Here is a 22681-nt window from a genome sequence, read left to right on the forward strand (position 1 = left end):
ATAATGCATGTATTTGACCTATATAAAGTTAATATTTAATAATACTTGTTAGAGAATGAATAGGTGAGCATTCAACATATAAAAACGCCACTTAATATTTCTTCATGTTTGTTATATGCTAAGCACTTTATATGTGTGATGGAAGCAGGGATTCAAACCTGGGAGTCTGTAGTCTGGGATTTAACCACTGCATAGACCTGTATACATAATGGCTCCTGCTGTCGAAGGTAAAGAGCTACTTCAAAAGGTAAGATATAAACATTTGAAGAAAGAAGTAGAAGTGAAGAGCAGGGCACACTCAGTTTCAGATGAATGGAAAGGTCTAAGGTTCTTTGAAAGGGGTACGAAGCTGAATTGTGTACAATCCAGGAGGGATGTAGGACAGTCCTTTGGGGCACAAGAGAAAATTCTCCAGATGCATCTGATGTTCTAAAAGACAACAATCACAGCTAATAAGGGCACAATTCGAATCCTAAGTATAAACACAGACACAGTCTCTGAAGTTCTTTGTTTTTGGACGCTGTTCACTGAGTTTACGTGTGACATATATATGTAATATGACTGAAATTTGACTGCTCTTGAAAGTTGGAACTTCTAGTTCTGTTTTTGTTGCTAGTGCTTTGCATAGCCTGGGCTCCCAGTATAAGCTCCTCATCATGAGGGAAAACCAGTGACAGTTGTACTCAGATCTGATGGCACATAGTCAAAAAAACATGAAACTATCCACTTGATAGTGATGATCTAATATCTCCAGAGATGATACACACTGAAGATGACCTTTGTCACTGACGTCTGTTGTTACTAATGGCAGCACGTTCACGGACTGACTGGGAGTGATGAAGGTAATGATAACGGGAGCAAACCAGGTCGAGTGCCTCCTGCACTACTTTGTCAGTGAACACCACTGGCAAGATCCCTGTCCTCCTGGAGCTTACGTTCTTGTTGAGGAGGACAGACGGTACACAAGAGGAACGAAGGAAATGTAGAGTGTGTTGGGTGCCAACATGCACTAAAGAGAAAAAGAAAGCAGAGAAAGTGGGAAGAGTTTGGGGCAAAGTTTCGAATTTTTAGGTAGGATGGCCAACAAGGCCGGTTGAGAAGGGACAGTTTGAATAACTACCTGGAGGAAGTAAGGGATTGCACCATGAGGCTACCCGAGGGGAGAGTTTTACATGCTCACACCCATACCCACACCGAGCAAGTGTTTACACCCTCAGGTGGGAATGTGCCTGGCAGGGTGAAGAAGAGGGAGAAGGTCAATTTGACTGCAGCTGCGTGAACAAGGAGAAGGATAGGAGGAGGAGCAGAGAGATGCTAGTGGGTGAGGCCAGCCTGAGGGCAGGTCCTTGTAGCCACATAAAAGGATTTGGGCTTTTATTGTGTGTGAGGTGGGAAGCCACTGGAAGGTGTGAGCCAAGAAGAGACATGATGTGGCTCAAGTTTCTAGAGGATTGTTAGAGCTGCCTTGTTAGAAAATGGGTTGTAGGGAAGGAAGGGCAGAAGCAGGGATATGGGTTGGAAGGCTGGAGCAGTCTTCCAGATGAGCAACCTTGGTGGCTTGGGTCAAGGTAGAGTCACGGAGAAGGAGCTGCGTATTGGATATGATTTGATGGTAGAAGCAGCAGGGTTTACTGATGTGTTAGGTGTGAGCTGTGAGACTGAGGCTAGTGGTAAATACACAAGATTCATATAGAAAATGACATTGTGGGTAAATATTTAAGACTTTTTTTTTTTTTAGGGATGCATGATGAAAAGGGGTGGAGGCCACTGGAGTAGATGACCAGGGATTCTGAGGAGACAGAGACTACTCAGGGGAGGACGGGCAGTGCTGGACTTGGTTGGGCCTTGAAGAAGGGGTAGCATTCACACACATACAGGAAGACCTGGGGGCACTGTGGGTCCTCAAGGGAAAGGAGGTGGCTCTGTCCAGGCCTGTTTGAGAGTTAGTCTGTGTGGAGCCCTGAGTGCAGATGGTAGGTTTTAAGATTGAAATGGAAGCAGGAGGCCAACCTGGTTTACCCTTGAACTCCAGATGGAGGAGTTTAGACTTTCTTTAGGCAATGTGTGTGCGTGTGCATGTATGTGTGTGTGTATGTGTGTGTGTGTGTGAGAGAGAGAGAGAGAGAGAGAGAGAGAAATTGGGAATTTCGGCCTGGGAAAATGGGGAGAGTGAGTGATACGAATCTGCATGAACAGTTTGCTCCTCTAATAAGCTCTGAATGAGTGCCATTGGTTAATCAATTAATAAATGTTAGCTCAGTGGCCAGCATGATTTATTTAGAGATTGGACTATGTCAACAAGTTATTCTCTATCTCTCTCTGTAGTGTTCCATATTTGCCGATTCACAGATATAGCATATGTAGTATAGTTAGGACACTCTATATAGTATAACACACAGTATAATGATATAGATCTATTTATATACTTATTTATGAGAATGACTCAGTTGGCCTCAGTTTGTGCTACGCATTACAAATACTTTTCTTCGGATCATGTAGCTGCATTTTATAGAAAGCTTTCTCTGTACTTTACAAAGTAGTTAAAGTTTTCGGGTGAATGTTACTTAATTGGTTTTCCATGCACTGTGTCATCGCAAGCTCTTGCCAGCACCCGTCCCGCACATTGCTGCTCGACGTTTCAAGATGCTGCACCCTAGTGCCCCAGGCATAAACAGTATGGCGGAAATACCCTTTTCCCTGTCTGTGTTTGTAAGACGGTCTCTTTCATGCCAGAAGAACTATTTTGGGAAGATGATTCATGTCACATTTTGGCCTCATTACAGTTTTAAGTTGTAAATGGTGCTGGTTTGCCTGGAGGTGTAAACATAAATTTTATCTCCATATGCATATGGAAAACCTGGGACTGAAAAAGCACTTTTTCTTCTTGAGTTCTGTTTCAGGCTACAAACAGAGAGGTTAACACGATGTTTATCAAAATTCTCTTTTTATTTTATTGAGAGCACGCTGCCAAAAGAACGCCAAAAATTGTGCTTCCAAAAGAATACTGATTACTTGTGGCCCTGCTTTCTTCAGTTCTCCATTTCCGAACACAGATGGAGAAGTCGAAGCACCTAATGTCTTATTGTCACAAGCAGATGATTCTGTAAGATAAATAAACACTGTGCTTTCTCTTTTGAAATAGTGTGAAAAGTGAGAGCAGGTGTTAAATTACTCTCTGTAGTTATAAGTAACAAGAGGTACAAGTTTACTCAAAGTTTATTGAGGTGCAGAAGATAAAGTAAGGTGAAGCTATTCTGCCTAGTTCACTTTGCTTTTTGGTAAATATAGTACTGTTTAAAGGGTATGGAAAACCAGTTACTTATTCAGTGGTTTAAATGCATGTTGGCAGTAGAAATGAGAAGTTACACGGGAGTTCAGCCTGCCTTAATTAAACACAGGAACATCTTAACAGTGTTTATAGATTTCTCTCCAATTAAGTAAGTTTTAGCAGGGGGGAAAAAAAGTAAGTTTGGAGTGTTAGCCACACTCCAGATTTTTCTCCTACTTCCAAGGAATTTCATATCCTACCTCAAAATTTAAAATTTGACAAAATTATTCTTTCATTTGAAATCACAGCAGTGAAAACAGTATAAAGGAATGACAGTGAATTTATTGTTATTTTTTGCCATATGCCCATTTTGGATGGCCAATTTTTTTTTCCCCCCTCACACTTTCTGATCTACTGACACAACCAACTCCTTCCTCTCCTGCTTTGGTCATAAAAAATTATTCTCTAATTCAGCTGTGGGTTGGTGCTAACTGTTTGGATCTTTTCACTGATGCCATTTAAGGAGATCTATTAATCTTTAAGTAAGATTCTTCAATTAGCAATACACCAAATGCATTGTGAGCTCTTCTTTGATACTGAAGTGGTGATTTGAAACATATTCATGATCTGAGGTGCTTAAGCATCTTTGCCAACTCAATTAAATCCAGCTTCATGGCAGAATCTGGCCTTGAGTTCCTTCATTCTGTTGGAATCTTCCAACTGTGACAAGTTACATCTACTTTTTCTCTTTTTCTTATCTTGAGATGACCTTTTATTTATTGATTTTTCAATCTTGAGATGGCCTTTTATCTGCTCTGGGTTATCCAGTGACCGGTCATTGACTAGCACTTTCAAAAATTCAAATTTAGTGGGTCTGGAGTAGGGTCTGAGCACTTACATTAAAAAACAAAAACAAAAGCAACTGAAAAGCTGTCCAGAGATAATTCTGACGTTCCAAAAGGACAACAGGTAGCAGCTAAATAAAGGGCATGATTTGAAACCCAAATATAAATATAAACACATCGCTGAAGTTCTCTGGTTTTGGATGCTGTTACCTGGGTTTAACTGTGACATATATATGTGGTATGACTGAAATTAGACAACTCTTGAAACTTAAGTAACATTTCTGCATTTCATGCTTCCCCTTCTGTCTTCTCAGCCATCATGTATGTCATGGGAGCACTTGGTCCTGCAGTGGGATATTTACTAGGTGGACTTCTTATTGGTTTTTATGTCGATCCCAGAAATCCTGTTAACCTTGACCAGAATGACCCTCGTTTCATTGGAAACTGGTAAGAATTGTTTACTAAATTTCTCATTTCATTTGTTATTAATGATAGTTCAAGTCATAGTATCCCTATAGTTAAAATAAAAATTTCCCCCATGGGAATATGAAAACCAGCTAAAAGTCTCCTAGAAGGGAGTGGAGGACAGAATAGTAATCTTCCAGAGATATCTATCTGTCCTAATCCCAGAACCTATGTATGCATGTATTTGAGTTCTGTTTCAGGCTACAAACAGAGAGGTTAACACGATGTTTATCAAAATTCTCTTTTTATTTTATTGAGAGCACGCTGCCAAAAGAACGCCAAAAATTGTGCTTCCAAAAGAATACTTTTGGAAGTATTCTTTTGTCTCCTTACATGGCAAAGGAGTCTTTGCAGATGTGATTAAGCTAGGGATCACAAGATAGGAAGGTTTCCTGATGTCAGAGGGGAATGGGCCCTATATAATCACAAGAGTCCCTATTAGGGAAACAGGGAGATAGGAGGGTCAGAGTAATAAAGAGATTTGGTGATTGAAGCAGAGGTTGAAGCGACATTCTTTGTATATAGGGGAAGGTATCATGAACCAAGAAGGTATCATGAACCAAGAAACACACTCGGGACTCTAGGATCTAGGAAAGCCCTAGAAAAATAGGCTAGAAGGAATGCGGCCTTGCCAACCCACATGAGACTTCTGACCTCCAGCGCTGGAAGATAACACATTTGTGTTGTTTGAAGCCACTAAATATGGGGTAGTTTGTTATAGCAGCAATAGAAAAACTGATGCCAAGGGCTTGGGAACATCAGCTTAACCAATCTTCTTTAGGGTTGAGGCGCTTTTTGCTCTAAATAGCAGAGTGGAGGAGGAGAAGGTGGCTGCGTTGGGGCTTTCCTGTGAACTTGAGTCCTAGCTTTCGTTATCTTTTCTATGCCTTTAAAAAAATATTTTCTCCCACTTCCTTATTATATCTGCATTTCTAGTTTGTCAGCCCTCCCCGAAGGCCCAAAACTCCAGCAACCGCTCCCCCCAACCCTTTTCCATTGTCACACTCTTAGTGAATCTTTTCACTTGGTAATTGTTTTTCCAACAGAGTGCTGGAGATTTAGCTGTTCTCTCACTTGCTAGCCCTTAATTGTCTTGCTAAATAAGTAATTCTGGGGACTTAGAATGAGAACTCCAACTTTGGATGTTAATGTTATTTATCCTCATAGCCAGGGCTGTGTTTCAGTTCCTCATAATCCTCGACTTGAAGGTGAATTATTTCTTCATGATAACAAGTGCTAACCGACAAGTATCGGCTTCCTGAATTCATTTAACACGGATTAGTGATAGGTATACATTGATAAGACATGTTCGTCTTATAGCAAAGAGAATAGTTCAGTAGTAGAAATTGGTGTCAATTGATCACCTTCAAAGGAGTTTCTTAGAGCACTTGTGTTCTGCATTTCATTATAAAATAGCCTTATAACTCGGAAATACGTGGGAATAATGCTTAAGGCTGTCTGTTTTCAAAGCAGTTAAGAAATATTAATTAAATTACATAACGCTCCTTATTTTTGTAAGTCATGCTCTTTGAGGATGGATGTGCTGAGATCTAGATTAACCTGGGCTTGTAGAATTTTCCAATCATACAGAAGGAAGTTCCCTTGTCAGCGTTAGGGGAATAACACAGGAGTTTTAAGTTCTTGACTAATAGTGAAATTTTTGGCCTCAACTACTGTTTTCTTTGCAGTTCTGAAATAAATCAGAGTAAGGATTTTTTTTAAATTCTCAAAAAGGAGATTAGACAAGACAATAGAAAAGACAGTATGTATATGAACATTCGGTGTACATTTTGTGTTCTATATAGGAGTCCATGAAAAGAACATGGCAATAAGAGAACATCTAGAGGGAGGGAAAAAAGGGAGGAAGACCAGATTGGGGGCAGGGAAGAGGAAGGAGACAGGAGCTTTAGGCTTACAAGTATTTTATACTGACTTTTAAAAATTTTCTAGACACCGATCTAATTGGTAACAAAGTAGAGTGTTGAGAGTACAGACCCCAAAACCATATCGTCAGGGGTTTAAGTCTCTGTATGCCACCTAATAGCTGTGTGACCCTGAGGTAAGTTTCTTAACCTTTCTGGGCCTCAGTTGTTGGTTTGAAAAGAATCCATAAAACGGAAGTAATTACAGTATCTACTTCATAGGGTTGTTGTGAGGAATAAATGAGTCTATGTAGGTGGGGCTTTAAATAGTTCTTGCTACCTAGTATGTGTTAGCTATTATTAAGTCCTTTGAATTTAATCCATGTTCAGGAACCTGTATTTATTTTAATGTCCTAATATTAAAAATTGAATGTTATTTATTGAGCAGGTCTGTTTGTAACAGACTTCTACCTTGACCAAACACAGAGTTATTTGATGCAGTGCTATTTAATCCAATGCCTAGCAGTAATGATGGATTTTTTTCATAAACATGTGCTGAAAGATTGAAGGAAAGAATGAATAATGCTAACGTTTATTGGGTACTTACTATGTGTCAAGCATTCTACTAAGAGCTTCACAAACACTTTTATTTCAGCTTCATATGCTTAAGTCTGCATATATAAAAACGATATGTACTCAATAATGTTCCATTTTACAGATGAGGAAATTGATGCCCTGTGATTTGAATAACTTGCCCAAAGCCTCAGAGGCAATAAGAGCTGGGATAAGAAACCGAGTACAGGCGAAGCTCTTAGTCAGTATACTTAACTGGCCCTACTTTGTGCATAGACTCTGAGGGGTGGTTTGTAAAAGGGACTCAGGGACCCTGGTTTTTCAATTTTAGCTCTTACTGACATATAAGTCACATTTTCTTTTCTTTCTTTCTTTTTTTTTTTTTTTTAAGACTTTTATTTATTTATTTGAGAGAGAGTGCACGCACAAGAGTGGGGTGGGGTGAGGCAGAGGGAGAAGCAGACTCCCTGCTGAGTGGGGAGCCTAGCCTGATTCGGGGACCCTGGGACCAGGACCTGAGCAGAAGGCAGACACTTAACCCACTGAGCCACCCAGGCACTTCCTGTCTTCCTCAGCTTCTCTCAGGGTCTTTTTGGCCTCATCATTGTTATCAATGTCAATGCTACTGAAGACCATTGAAGAATGTGGGCCAGTTTGCTTGGCTTTGAAAAACCCCCAAACTTTTACACTATTTTTATATTATTTTTGTTGATTTTCTATAATTCCTCCCCTCCTTCTGTTATTTACTCTTACTCTGACCTACTATGAGTGTATCTTTAATGTTTGCATCTAATTTTAAGTCAATGGCTCTGAGTGGAGGTGTGGGGGGGCCTGAGTACAGATCCACAAAAAAAAAAAACCAAACACAAAACTAGCTACCATGAAGTGATTGTTGATTTGGGGGCAGGTATTTTTTGAGGTCTGTTATATACATTGTCTTATGAATTTTGATGACTCCAAAAAGCAGTTCACAGTATTCCCCTTTCCAATGAGAAGATTGGTTTGGGAAAGTGAAATAATAATTTCCCCAGGATCTTACAGCCAGTAAGTCATGAAGACAAGACAAAAAAGCCCACATTTGTCTGAAGCCACAGCTCAAGAACTGTCCCCTATATTGTGCTGTTTGTCCTGTTCTGCTTTGGGAACTGAAGGAGTCCAAGGGCCTTGAATGCAGAATTATAAAAAGGGATTCAAAGGTGGTAGATTAGCACGGAGCAGTTTATGAGTAAAGGCCTCATAAGCAGCCAAGTACCACAGGGGCCAGATATGGTCATAGCTATGTACTCTGCAGATATTTAAAGAATTTTTTTTTTTAAATCTATCTCATTCAGTTTATTTATTCAGTCACTGGGTTCTTGGTTATATACTGAATAATTAAAATTGCTAGAAGTCCGCCCTGAGCAATCTTCTCAAAATAAAGCCCTTTTCCTCCAGTTGTTTAAAAATCTTTATTTGATATAACTCTAAGTATCTTTGGAAAATAGCACCCTGGATTATTAATGACTGGTTCATGAAATTATTCTGTCAGTGAAACTGTGACCTCTAACAGCGGATAATGGTACTTTAATAGGATCACTATTTTTTAAAAAATGAATTTTCACTTTGCAATTGATCTGTATTCCTAATGGGTTGAATTTGACATTGATGCTTAGAATGCTGCTTGCGTTCAGGTTACGACTGATGGGAATGTGCTGAGACAGAGGACAGAGTCTGAGCATCAAGAACTTACAAGCTTGAAGGACAGAGATGAGAGCTGAGGAGTCCTAGTAAGAAAGTGGCAATGCGGTTCTGTGGGATCAGGGGCCTCTCCTTGCTAAGAGAGGATTAAAAGGGGACTGAGAGACTGCCCTTGAGGAATTACACAGGCAAGAAGCCCAAGGCCTTAACACATGGCTCTAACTCAGGACTAGAATTTGAGTACTACTCTCTGTATTTGCTTCTTAGTCTCTGCAGCTTGGCAACCACAGATGGGTTCAAAGACAGACTCTCAGTTAAACAGAGCTCACGGTCTGCTTCTCCCAGGAAGCTTTCTGACACACATTTCCTTTACCTGAACTTTTATAGCATTCACAGTCTCTTCCACATGATCTGACACTTAATTGTATACATGCTTGTGTTTCTTGGATTGTTTCTTGTATTTTTAGCTCCCTTACAAGTAGGTTGTAAGTTCCAGAAGGCAACAATCAAATATAAACATCTTTGGTGGCCCTCATGGTTAAGTGTTGTAAGGGCTAGCTAGCTTAGAGGGTAAAAGATTCTTAAGTGCTTGCAGAAAAATATTTGAATGCCATTAACAATTTAAAATACATTTCACATGAGATATGAATTGTTTGCTAAGAAAAATATATTTATTTTGGTCTGCAAAGCATGCTATAGGGTCTATATTATTTTTCTCTTGTATGGTTATGAGTTGTTTATTTTTTAATTTATTATGAAATGCACATTATAGCAGAGCTAACAAATATTTCAGTAAAATTCTAGTCAGGTTGCTAATTACAATGTTCACTATAGTACTGGTATAATTTTCGGGCAGGTATCTCATTTATAACATAGGGAGGAGTCCTATGTTTTCTTAGTTTGTCCAACGTCCTACTGCTTTACTACTGCCTTCCTTTACAAAAGTTTTCCCTGGAGAATTTTATTACCATGAGCTTCTACTTTGCAAATTTGTTCTCATTCCTAATACAAAAGCCATAAATGCTGCTCACGTTTCCCGATTTTTTAGGTGGAGTGGATTCCTCCTTTGCGCCATTGCAATGTTTCTTGTGATATTCCCAATGTTTACTTTTCCAAAAAAGCTTCCTCCTCGACACAAGAAAAAGAAAAAGAAAAAATTTTCTGCTGATGTTGTTAGTGATGATGACGTTATGAAGGAGAAATCAAACAATAGTGAACAAGTGGACAAAAAAGTTTCTTCTATGGGATTTGGAAAGAATGTCAGAGGTAATGTATATCTTTTGAGTGAATACGTGCACAATATTTTTATTTTGTTTTGTTTTTATTTTTTTTGTGCACAGTATTTTAGATCAGAGCTACTCAAAGTGTGGACCCCGGTCAGTGCTACCCCACCAAATGTTACTGACCTGTGTGTGACAGGATAAGTACTGAGAATTTGAGTAAGCGTTGAGAATCTTTTCAAGAAATTTGACAATAATTTTATGCCAACCGAATCTAATAATAATAATAATAATAATAATAATAAACCCAGACTTCCATTTTGGGTATTTAAAAAAACTCATTTTCTTACAATTCACTTTTAATATATTTACAAAAATATCAGTACATGATAACTGGGAAATCTTAATTTAAAAATGGTTCTTTATTACAGATTGCTTGAGAAGCACTGACTGAGATCCTAAACATACAGATTTTTATGTACGTCATTTATGTAATGAGAGATGTCTGATTTCTAAAATACTGCATTCTGTGATGAATGATTTGTTTCAGGGGCATGGTGGGTTTGGTAGTGTGGCCAGATCCTTGCCTAAATAAAAAGCCTACCACTAGACAGCAGTCTCATCCAGCAGTGGCTCTGCCAAAGGCTTGTCAGTGGCCATAGAGAAGAGTAGCCAAGGAATGGGCCTCTAAACATCTAGAAAGTTTCAGTAATGTGTACTTGTCTACTTTTTCATTTTTATTTGTCTCATAAACTCTGAATTCTGGAACACTGAAAAGAAATAAAATAAAATGAAAAACAAACAAACAAAAAACAAGGACTTTATTAAAACTAGGTTAGGCAATCTCAAACCTAAACAATTTAATTATAACCGGGCAATATTTGTTCTGTGTTCAGTATATCTGTTGAGTGACAGTAAGTCTGTCTAATGCAAGAAGCCTATAATGCTATGCTCCCATTAATTTCAGCCTATTGCCTAAATTCCCTGAATTGATTTTTTTTTTTTTTAATTCTGAAGCATAATATTTATCAACTGCTTACATCAGTCAGGGTTGTTTTAGGTAAAATTTACCTAGGCACATTATCATCTCACTTTGACTATATAAACACTGAAGCCAAAGAGGAATCTTTCAGGCCTAGAAGGAAGTTACTAATGTATTATGGAACTGTCCCTGCAACCAAAGAAAAATAATGGTTAGATTGGACTATTGTTAAGACTGTATTTGTTCAAAGCAAGGGAAGTCACTTTTCTTTGAAAATGCTCCTTCCCAGTAAAGTTTTAGATTTGCCTCCCGCACTTGTCCTCCCCCACCCATTATTTTGTGTCAATGTGTACTTTTGGAACTACAAAAATTACTTCTGCTCTAATACCATCAAGGATTCCTTGGATACTAGTGTGACCTGAGCTCTTAACACATGGACCACTATTTTTCTTAAATGTCTTATGGATCATAAACTCTATTACCAAAGGAGTAATTTTTTTTTATAAGTTGATTAAGAGTAGATTGATATTAAAGAATTTACCTCACAGGAGTAGACTTAGAGTCTTAATTTATGAAGAATATAAAGTAGACTCAAGGGGAGAAATACAGATTAGGTAAGCTAAAATTGTATACTTTATAGCTTAGGGGTAGATGGCTTGAATGTGAAATATATGCTCTGTTGGATAGTTGAGAAAAGGAAGATAAGACTGATATTAGACACCAACCACAGATATGACTATAAATGGGAATGGCGTTCCTTTGGAGGATAAAGTGTAGACAGCGATGTTAATGCCCTGTCTACCTCTGAGATCTTACTGTCTTGGGGTGGAGGGCTGCTGACCACTGTTACTTGCCTGAGGGTCTGTAGGTCTTCCTTGCCTGAAGGTCTCCTTTTTATTTTTGCATTTCTTTATTTTTTTAAAATTTTTTATTTTTTATAAACATGTATTTTTATCCCCAGTGGTACAGGTCTGTGAATCAGCACTCACCAAAGCACATACCCTCCCCAATGTCCATAACCCCACCCCCCTTCTCCCAACCCCCCACCCCCCAGCAACCCTCAGTTTGTTTTGTAAGATTAAGAGTCACTTATGGTTTGTCTCCCTCCCAATCCCATCTTGTTTCATTGATTCTTCTCCTACCCACTTAAGCCCCCATGTTGCATCACCACTTCCTCATATCAGGGAGATCATATGATAGTTGTCTTTCTCTGCTTGACTTATTTCGCTAAGCATGATACGCTCTAGTTCCATCCATGTTGTCGCAAATGGCAAGATTTCATTTCTTTTGATGGCTGCATAGTATTCCATGGTGTATATATACCACATCTTCTTGATCCATTCATCTGTTGATGGACATCTAGGTTCTTTCCATAGTTTGGCTATTGTGGATATTGCTGCTATAAACATTCGGGTGCACGTGCCCCTTTGGATCACTACGTTTGTATCTTTAGGGTAAATACCCAGTAGTGCAATTGCTGGGTCATAGGGCAGTTCTATTTTCAACATTTTGAGGAACCTCCATGCTGTTTTCCAGAGTGGCTGCACCAGCTTGCATTCCCACCAACAGTGTAGGAGAGTTCCCCTTTCTCCGCATCCTCGCCCCCATCTGTCATTTCCTGACTTGTTGATTTTAGCCATTCTGACTGGTGTGAGGTGATATCTCATTGTGGTTTTGATTTGTATTTCCCTGATGCCGAGTGATATGGAGCCCTTTTTCATGTGTCTGTTGGCCATCTGGATGTCTTCTTTGCAGAAATGTCTGTTCATGTCCTCTGCCCATTTCTTGATTGGATTATTTGTTCTTTGGGTGTTGAGTTTGCTAAGTTCTTTATAGATTTTGGACACTAGTTCTTTATCTGATATGTCGTTTGCAAATATCTTCTCCCATTCTGTCAGTTGTCTTTTGGTTTTGTTAACTGTTTCCTTTGCTGTGCAAAAGCTTTTGATCTTGATGAAATCCCAATAGTTCATTTTTGCCCTTGCTTCCCTTGCCTTTGGCGATGTTCCTAGGAGGATGTTGCTACGGTTGAGGTTGAAGAGGTTACTGCCTGTGTTCTCCTCAAGGATTTTGATGGATTCTTTTCTCACATTGAGGTCCTTCATCCATTTTGAGTCTATTTTCATGTGTGGTGTAAGGAAATGGTCCAATTTCATTTTTCTGAATGTGGCTGTCCAATTTTCCCAACACCATTTATTGAAGAGGCTGTCTTTTTTCCATTGGACATTCTTTCCTGCTTTTTCAAAGATTAGTTGACCATAGAGTTGAGGGTCTATTTCTGGGCTCTCTATTCTGTTCCATTGATCTATGTGTCTGTTTTTGTGCCAGTACCATGCTGTCTTGATGATGACAGCTTTGTAATAGAGCTTGAAGTCCAGAATTGTGATGCCACCAACTTTGGCTTTTTTTTCAATATCCCTTTGGCTATTCGAGGTCTTTTCTGGTTCCATATAAATTTTAGAATTATTTGTTCCATTTTTTTGAAAAAGATGGGTGGTACGTTGATAGGAATTGCATTAAATGTGTAGATTGCTTTAGGTAGCATAGACATTTTCACAATATTTATTCTTCCAATCCAGGAGCATGGAACATTTTTCCATTTCTTTGTGTCTTCCTCAATTTCTTTCATGAGTACTTTATAGTTTTCTGAGTATAGATTCTGTGCCTCTTTGGTTAGGTTTATTCCTAGGTATCTTATGGTTTGGGGTGCAATTGTAAATGGGATTGACTCCTTAATTTCTGTTTCTTTTGTCTTGTTGTTGGTGTAGAGAAATGTAATTGATTTCTGTGCATTGATTTTATATCCTGACACTTTACTGAATTCCTGTACAAGTTCTAGCAGTTTTGGAGAGGAGTCTTTTGGGTTTTCCACATATAGTATCATATCATCTGCAAAGAGTGATAATTTGACTTCTTCTTTGCTGATTTGGATGCCTTTAATTTCCTTTTGTTGTCTGATTGCTAAGGCTAGGACTTTTAGTACTACGTTGAATAGCAGTGGTGATAATGGACATCCCTGCTGTGTTCCTGACCTTAGCGGAAAAGCTTTCAGTTTTTCTCCATTGAGAATGATATTTGCGGTGGGTTTTTCATAGATGGCTTTGATGATATTGAGGTATGTGCCCTCTATCCCTACACTTTGAAGAGTTTTGATCAGGAAGGGATGCTGTACTTTGTCAAATGCTTTTTCAGCATCTATTGAGAGTATCATATGGTTCTTGTTCTTTCTTTTATTGATGTGTTGTATCACATTGACTGATTTGCAGATGTTGAACCAACCTTGCAGCCCTGGAATAAATCCCAGTTGGTCGTGGTGAATAATCCTTTTCATGTACTGTTGAATCCTATTGGCTAGTATTTTGGTGAGAATTTTCGCATCTGTGTTCATCAAGGATATTGGTCTATAGCTCTCTTTTTTGATGGGATCCTTGTCTGGTTTTGGGATCAAGGTGATGCTGGCCTCATAAAATGAGTTTGGAAGTTTTCCTTCCATTGCTATTTTTTGGAACAGTTTCAGGAGAATAGGAATTAATTCTTCTTTAAATGTTTGGTAGAATTCCCCCGGGAAGCCGTCTGGCCCTGGGCTTTTGTTTGTTTGGAGATTTTTAATGACTGTTTCAATCTCCTTACTGGTTATGGGTCTGTTCAGGCTTTCTACTTCTTCCTGGTTTGGTTGTGGTAGTTTATATGTTTCTAGGAATGCATCCATTTCTTCCAGATTGTCAAATTTGTTGGCGTAGAGTTGCTCATAGTATGTTCTTATAATAGTTTGTATTTCTTTGGTGTTAGTTGGGATCTCTTCTTTCATTCATGATTTTATTTATTTGGGTCCTTTTTCTTTCCTTTTTGATAAGTCTGGCCAGGGGTTTATCAATTTTATTAATTCTTTCAAAGAACCAGCTCCTAGTTTCGTTGATTTACTCTGTTGTCTTTTTGGTTTCTATTTCATTGATTTCTGCTCTGATCTTTATGATTTATCTTCTCCTGCTGGGCTTAGGGTTTCTTTCTTTTTCTTTCTCCAGCTCCTTTAGGTGTAGGATTAGGTTGTATACCTGAGACCTTTCTTGTTTCTTGAGAAAGGCTTGTACCGCTATATATTTTCCTCTCAGGACTGTCTTTGTTGTGTCCCACAGATTTTGAACCTTTTTATTTTCATTATCATTTGTTTCCATGATTTTTTTCAATTCTTCTTTAATTTCCCGGTTGACCCATTCATTCTTTAGAAGGATGCTGTTTAGTCTCCATGTATTTCGGTTCTTTCCAAACTTCCTCTTGTGGTTGAGTTCTAGCTTTAGAGCATTGTGGTCTGAAAATATGCAGGGAATGATCCCAATCTTTTGATACCGGTTGAGTCCTGATTTAGGACCGAGGATGTGATCTATTCTGGAGAATGTTCCATGTGCACTAGAGAAGAATGTGTATTCTGTTTTTTTGGGATGAAATGTTCTGAATATATCTGTGATGTCCATCTGGTCCAGTGTGTCGTTTAAGGCCTTTATTTCCTTGCTGATCTTTTGCTTGGATGATCTGTCCATTTCAGTGAGGGGAGTGTTAAAGTCCCCTACTATTATTGTATGATTGTTGATGTGTTTCTTTGATTTTGTTATTAATTGGTTTATATAGTTGGCTGCTCCCACGTTGGGGGCATAGATATTTAAATTGTTAGATCTTCTTGTTGGACAGACCCTTTGTGTATGATATAGTGTCCTTCCTCATCTCTTATTATAGTCTTTGGCTTAAAATCTAATTGATCTGATATAAGGATTGCCACTCCTGCTTTCTTCTGATGTCCATTAGCATGGTAAATTCTTTTCCACCCCCTCACTTTAAATCTGGAGGTGTCTTTGGGCTTAAAATGAGTTTCTTGGAGGCAACATATAGATGGGTTTTGTTTTTTTATCCATTATGATACCCTGTGTCTTTTGATTGGGGCATTTAGCCCATTAACATTCAGGGTAACTATTGAGAGATATGAATTTAGTGCCATTGTATTGCCTGTAAGGTGATTGTTACTGTATATTGTCTCTGTTCCTTACTGATCTACCACTTGTAGGCTCTCTCTTCGCTTAGAGGACCCCTTTCAATATTTCCTGTAGAGCTGGTTTGGTGTTTGCAAATTCTTTCAGTTTTTGTTTGTCCTGGAAGCTTTTAATCTCTCCTTCTATTTTCAATGATAGCCTAGCTGGATATAGTATTCTTGGCTGCATGTTTTTCTCATTTAGTGCTCTGAAAATATCATGCCAGCTCTTTCTGGCCTGACAGGTCTCTGTGGATAAGTCAGCTGCCAATCTAATATTTTTACCATTGTATGTTACAGACTTCTTTTCCCGGGCTGCTTTCAGGATTTTCTCTTTGTCACTGAGACTTGTAAATTTTACTATTAGGTGACGGGGTATGGACCTATTCTTATTGATTTTGAAAGGCATTCTCTGAACCTCCTGAATTTTGATGCTCATTCCCTTTGCCATATTGGGGAAATTCTCCCCAATAATTCTCTCCAGTATACCTTCTAGTCCTCTCTCTCTTTCTTCTTCTTCTGGAATCCCAATTATTCTAATGTTGTTTTGTCTTATGGTGTCACTTATCTCTCGAATTCTCGCCTCGTGGTCCAGTAGCTGTTTGTCCCTCTTTTGCTCAGCTTCTTTATTCTCTATCATTTCGTCTTCTATATCACTAATTCTTTCTTCTACCTCATTTATCCCTGCAGTGAGAGCCTCCATTTTTGATTGCACCTCATTAATAGCTTTTTTTATTTCAACTTGGTTAGATTTTAGTTCTTTTATTTCTCCAGAAAGGGCTTTTATATCTCCCAAGAGGGTTTCTCTAATATCTTCCATGCCTTTTTCGAGCCCGGCTAGAACCTTGAGAATTGTCATTCTGAACTCTAGGTCTGACATATTACCAATGTCTGTATTGATTAGGTCCCTAGCCTTCGGTACTGCCTTTTGTTCTTTTTTTTGTGGTGAATTTTTCCACCTTGTCATTTTGTCCAGTTAAGAGTATATGAAGTAGCAAGTAAAATACTAAAAAGGTGGCAACAACCCCAGGACAATATGCTTTAACCAAACCCGAAAAGATCCCAAATCGTGAGGGGGGAGAAAGGGGATAAAAAGGGGTTCAGAAAGAAAGAAAAAAAAAGAAAAAAATAAAAGAAAAGAATTTTAAAAAAGAAAACTAATAAAGAAAAATATAAAAAGGAAAAAATATATATATTAGATAAACTAGTTAAAAACGTTAAAAAAGAAAAGGGTAAAAGTTAAAAAAATTTTAGCAGAAGGAGAGAAAAAAAGGAAAAAGAAAAAAATGAAATTAACTGCAAGACTAAAAAAATCACAGGGAAAAAAAAAAAAAAGAAAATCACAGGGAGAAAGCCATGAATTCCGTGCTTTGCTTTCTCCTCCTCTGGAATTCTGCTGCTCTCCTTGGTATTGTAACCGCACTTGTTGTTAGTTGAACTTGGTCTTGGCTGGATTTCTTGTTGATCTTCTGGGGGAGGGGCCTGGTGTAGTGATTTTCAAGTGTCTTTGCCCGAGGCGGAATTGCACCACCCTTATCAGGGGCCGGGCTGAGTAATCCTCTAGGGTTTGCTTTCAGGAGCTTTTGTTCCCTGAGTGCTTTCCGTAGAGTTCCGGAGGACAGGAATACAAATGGTGGCCTCCTGGTCTCTGCCCGGAGAAGCCGAGAGCCCGGGGCCCCACTACTCAGTGCGCCCTCATGAACAGCACCCAGTTACTCCCGTCTGCCCGACCTCCGGCCGCGCTCCGAGCTCACCGAGCCTGCGATCAGTTCAAGGTAACCCGGAGCTGTGATCTTACTGTCGGCTCTGTCTCTGTAACCGGCTTTCCCGTTCCAATACCCGCATGCTCTGCGACACTCAGACACCCCCGATCCTTCTGTGACCCTGCGGGACCTGAGGCCATGCTGACCCTGCATGGGCTTAGCCCCGGTTTAGGCTCTGGAGCGATGTCCTTCAGCGGAACATACTTTTAAAAGTCCTGATTTTGTACGCCGTTGCTCCGCGGCTTGCCGGGAGCTGGCCCCTCCCCCCGGGGTCTATCTTCCCGTCACTTTGGATTCACTTCTTTGCCGGTCCTAGCTTTCAGAAAGTGGTTGTTTTTCTGTTTCTAGAATTGCTGTTCTTCTTCTCTTCGATCTGCCGATGGATTTGCAGGTGTTTGCAATCTTTAGATAAGCTATCTAGCTGATGTCCTGCTAGCTGATGTAGTCTCAGCCTGCTACTTCTCCGCCATCTTGACTCCTCCCCTGAAGGTCTCCTTTTGTCCGGTTTTCTTTCTGGGCTGGGAAACCTCTTGGCTTCTGCTCGAGGCTGCCATCAAGTGCCAAGGAATTACCACTCTCTCACCCCCATATACAACGGTCTTAACCACTGGCTGATGAATACCCCAGCTTCCCCACTTGATGGATGAGACAGTTCTGAGGTCTATTTCTACACCCCTTGTATTGCATGCCCTAAGCAGTGTTTGCTGAGACTCCCCGATAAACTGTGTCGACTTGAATCTTTGACTCAGGACCTATTTGTGGGAGGAAACACACTTAGGCATGTGGGTTCAAAAGCCATCATGGAATTTTAATATTGTTTTTCCAAATTGAATCTACATACTATTTTATTGTATATCATCTTGTACTGCTAGGGATTTCTCTTCTCCATCTTTTTCTTTTTTTTTTTTTAATGCTCATTATAATAGATTAGGATGTTTTCTTTTAAAGGAAAGAATAAGAGGAATCTTATAGCAGTGATGGGTAGTTGGTTTCCTTTCTGATTTTCCTGTCAGTGTTTCTGATATATTCTCAACTTTTTCATCCTATGCCTTCATTGTGATGACTGATCTCACTTTTGCCTCTAAATCTCCTGATTAGGGCACAGGGCTGGTTCATTTTTTACTTTCACTTGCACTGAATTCTCTAATTGCATCTAGTCTGGAATTTCAAGAATCACTTTCTCCTGTTAGAAAGGAATCCTGTCTTAATCAGAGTATATAGTGCAAATGTTTTGTTGAAAATGATTCAAATGATGTTGATGATGTAGAAACAATATTTAATTAGAATATTTAAAATTAATTCATATTTATCTTACACTTATTGATTTCCTCCAGAATATATAATACCTATCACCTATAGGAAATGACAGTCTAGTATTTAATCTGGTTTTCAAAAGGATAAATCTATGGGAGTTATTTAACTGTTGACATAACTTTTTATTACAAAATTGAGATTCATCAGTAAGGCCTTGAATTAAAGAGTGGTTGCTAAGATTTCATTTTGAATTAAATCTTAGTTTGATTCTCAGATCCTCTTTTCCCTTGTCCTGCTTTCTGGAGGAGGGCTCTTGTAAGTCTTTATTTCATATTTGAAATTGAATACCAGTATTAACTTCTTCAGAGAGGAGGTGGCAGAATATCTAAGTTAATAAGTCATAATTCCTTGAAAAAATGATTTGGGCCATACAAATCCACTCTCTGCCTCCACATTTTAATGATAGACATTGGGAAAATCTGACTCAGTGTTTCTAGATTCTTATTATAAATTATGCAGGAATAAGACTGTTTTAAAACACCACAAAGGAGAAAGTAGAAATTTTAGTGGGTCTGAATCACCTTTCCATAAAGAGATTAGCATTGATTGCATCAAATCTTACCAATAAAAATAAACCCTTAAAATATTTAACTGGATCAATTTTCCTGAGGTTTGAGGTCCAGCATTTTAAAGTCTTCCAAATTTAGCTGGGTATCTTCCTAAATAGAAAACTTTTGGTGGCAGTTAACCATAAGAAACATTTTATTTTTGTGTCCACTTTTAATCTTTTAACTGCTTAGCATGACTAGTTAGCATAAAATGTAACAGATTTTTCTCTGCTAGACTTTTGTCTGTGTTAGACTGCAATATGTTTATAATCCTAACTGAACAAAATAGTTACTCAGAGAGGATGAACTGATTTAAATAGGCCCCTTGAAGTTATGGAATTCTGGATTGTGTTTGTGTTGTCATCATTTAATTTGATGACTGGTCACTCTGTAGAAGAACTACTTTATGCTCTGGTGGAGATGAAGATGAGTGAGCCATGGTTTGCCCTCAGGGAGCTTGTAGCCCATGGAGGGAGACAGGACGATCACAGATGGAAAGACCATAAACGAGGACGGATGCAACGGTGTGATGTTCAATGCAGTCAAGGGCACATCGAGGTTAGGGGTCAAAAGAAGTTTCCAAAGAAGTGGGATTTGTGGAGAACCTTGGCAGACTTGGAGAGTTCCAGTTAGAGAGCAAAGGCAAGGTCAGGCTGTGTAGATGTATTTGAGGACGCTGAGCAAGTGTATTGTGGTTGGTGTGTTGGTTGTGTGTGGAGAGGCCTGGGAGATGAGGTTGAACAGGTAAAGCAGAGCCCCATTGTGCATAGAGAGCTTGAGTTCTAGGAGCTTTTAACGGACTCTGTCCCTACAAGGCAATGGGGAGGTTTGAGCAGGCATTTGGCCACACTCCTTTTGGAAGAATAGGGAGGGAGAGGGGTAGGAAGGGAGGAGGGGCCCAGGTAGAAAGCTGTGCAGAGTCCCGGTGAGAGGCAGTGATGGTTTTGACTGGCAAACAAGGACAGTAGTCTGTGAAACTAGGCTCCCTACTTCTATCCGTGTCCCCTCTGGGTTGTTTTCAACTCTGCAGCCAGAAGGATCCTACTAAAATGCCACTTCTCTGCTCATAGCTTTTGTGGTCTCTTGTCTCCTTCAGAGAAAAGTCTCTTTCCTGTATGACCTTATGACCTCCTATGGGTAGCGTCTGGTCCCTGCTTATCTGTTCAACCCCATCTCCCTCATGCAGCTCCATTTGTTTATTCCACTTCGGCCACATTGGGCTTATTGCTGGTCCTCAAAGCTGCCAGGTGTGCTCTCACCTCATGGCCTTGGCATTTGCTATTCCTCTGCTGGCAATGTGGTTCCCCAGATCCCCTCACTTCCTGCAGGATATTACTCAGAGTCCCTTCTCAGGGAGGCCTTACTTGGCTGCCCTATTAAAAAAATCTCCAATTTCCTCGAAAGCCTTTTTTTTTTTTTTTTTTAAGATTTTATTTATTTCAGAGAGACAGAGAGAGAGAGAGAGAATACAAGCAGGGGGTAGGGCAGAGGGAGAGGGAGAAGCAGACTCCTCGCTAAACAGGGATCCCGACAGGGGGCTCGATCCTAGGATCCTGGGATCACAACCTGAGCCGAAGGCAGACATTGAACCACCCAGGTGCCCCTCTCCAAAATATTGTATCTCCTGCCCTTCTCTATTTTTCTCCTTAGTATATCGTTATCTAACATACCATATATTTTCTTTATCTTATTGTTGTCTCCACAGTGAGAAAGTAGGCCCCATGAAGGCAAGTGTCCCATGTCCACCGTGTTCCCTGATGAATTTATACCACCTTATAGCTAGTCAATATTTGATGCATGAATTATTGAGGAAGGAAAGGTTGTGTCTGTAGGGTCTGGCCACTGACGGGATAATGGGGAGGTAGGTATCAAAGGTGGTTTCAGGATTTCAACCTCAGGTAATGCAGAAAGAGCTAGTTGAGAAGGACAGAAGGACTAAATTCCAAATTTGAGTTGCCCGAGAATATCCAGAACTATTGCATGGGGCCCTTTGCTGGGTATTTTAAAACTGGTATAGTGTGGAACGTGTTGGGGTCAATCCTTGACTCAGCAAAGAGGGATTGCCAAGGCCAGGTACTTGGTCTGTGCTGCCTTAGTTCCACTGCACATTGCCTTTGCTCCCTTGCTGAACTACAGTTTAGTTTTATGTTTGCAGCTTTTATTGACCTCTTGCTTGAACTCCCCGTATTTGCCATAGGAGCATGCTCCTATGCCCTTTATAGAAAACCCTATTTTGTGAGAACAGTGGTCCTCAAACTTTGACTACCTAGGAAGAACCACAAGGGCTTCTCAAAACCCAGAGCGCTGGGCCCTGGCCCACAGTGTTCAAGTCAGGAGGCCTTGAGTGGCCCGAGTATTTGAATTTTAAAAATTAATTAATTAATTAAATTTTAGAGAGGACAGGGGGAGGAACAGATGCCAAGAGAGAATCCTAAGCAGGCTCCAGGCCCAGGATGAAATCAAGAGTTGGATGCCTAACTGACTGAGCCACCCAGATGCCCCCTCTTTTTAAAAATTTTTTTTTCAATTTATTTATTTATTTATTTGACAGACAAAAATCACAAGTAGGCAGAGAGGCAGGCAGAGAGAGAGAGGAGGAAGCAGGCTCGCCGCTGAGCAGAGAGCCTGATGTGGGGCTTGATCCCAAGACCCTGGGATCATGACCTGAGCCGAAGGCAGAGGCTTTAACCCACTGAGCCACCCAGGAGCCCCCAGGTGTCCTTTTAAAATTTAAATTAATTAATTAAATTTTATTTATTTTTTATTTTATTTTTATTTTTTGGTAATTGCACCTTTAATAGCTTCTCAGGTGATACTGAGGCTGGTAGGTCAGGGACCACACTGTGAGAACCATTGCTCTGGAACATAGAGAGGAAAAGCAGTTTGATTGTTTCTGCTAATGATGATTATACAACTTTTTGCTTTGGTGGCCAGGAACCTGAGCCAAATCTGAAGCCCAGCAAGGATTCTTATAGATGCACTTCATTCTTTTTTTCTGGTTTTGACGTCGTGCTGTGTTTACGTTTTCTCTGGCTCTGGTTCTTTGTTTCATTCTCCTATGACACTGATTTTGTTGTGCATATGTTACCTTGTGGGAAGCTGAACCTTTAGATTTGGACCTCCAGCTTAGGAGGGAAATGCTAACAT

General features: G+C 39.7%; 1 protein-coding gene across 2 annotated transcripts in view; it reads left to right on the forward strand.

Moving 5' to 3' along the window:
• The window catches only part of SLCO5A1 (solute carrier organic anion transporter family member 5A1), a 143396-nt gene that overhangs the window by 50492 nt on the left and 70223 nt on the right, over window positions 1-22681 (forward strand). For both annotated transcript variants that reach the window (XM_082721186.1, XM_082721187.1), the window contains exons 3-4: window positions 4428-4560; window positions 9739-9956. In XM_082721186.1, the coding sequence (XP_082577312.1) occupies window positions 4428-4560; window positions 9739-9956 (351 nt within the window). The remainder of the gene's footprint in view (window positions 1-4427; window positions 4561-9738; window positions 9957-22681) is intronic.

Source organism: Mustela nivalis (genome assembly GCF_964662115.1).
Source record: "Mustela nivalis genome assembly, chromosome: 2".
Taxonomy (NCBI): domain Eukaryota; kingdom Metazoa; phylum Chordata; class Mammalia; order Carnivora; family Mustelidae; genus Mustela; species Mustela nivalis.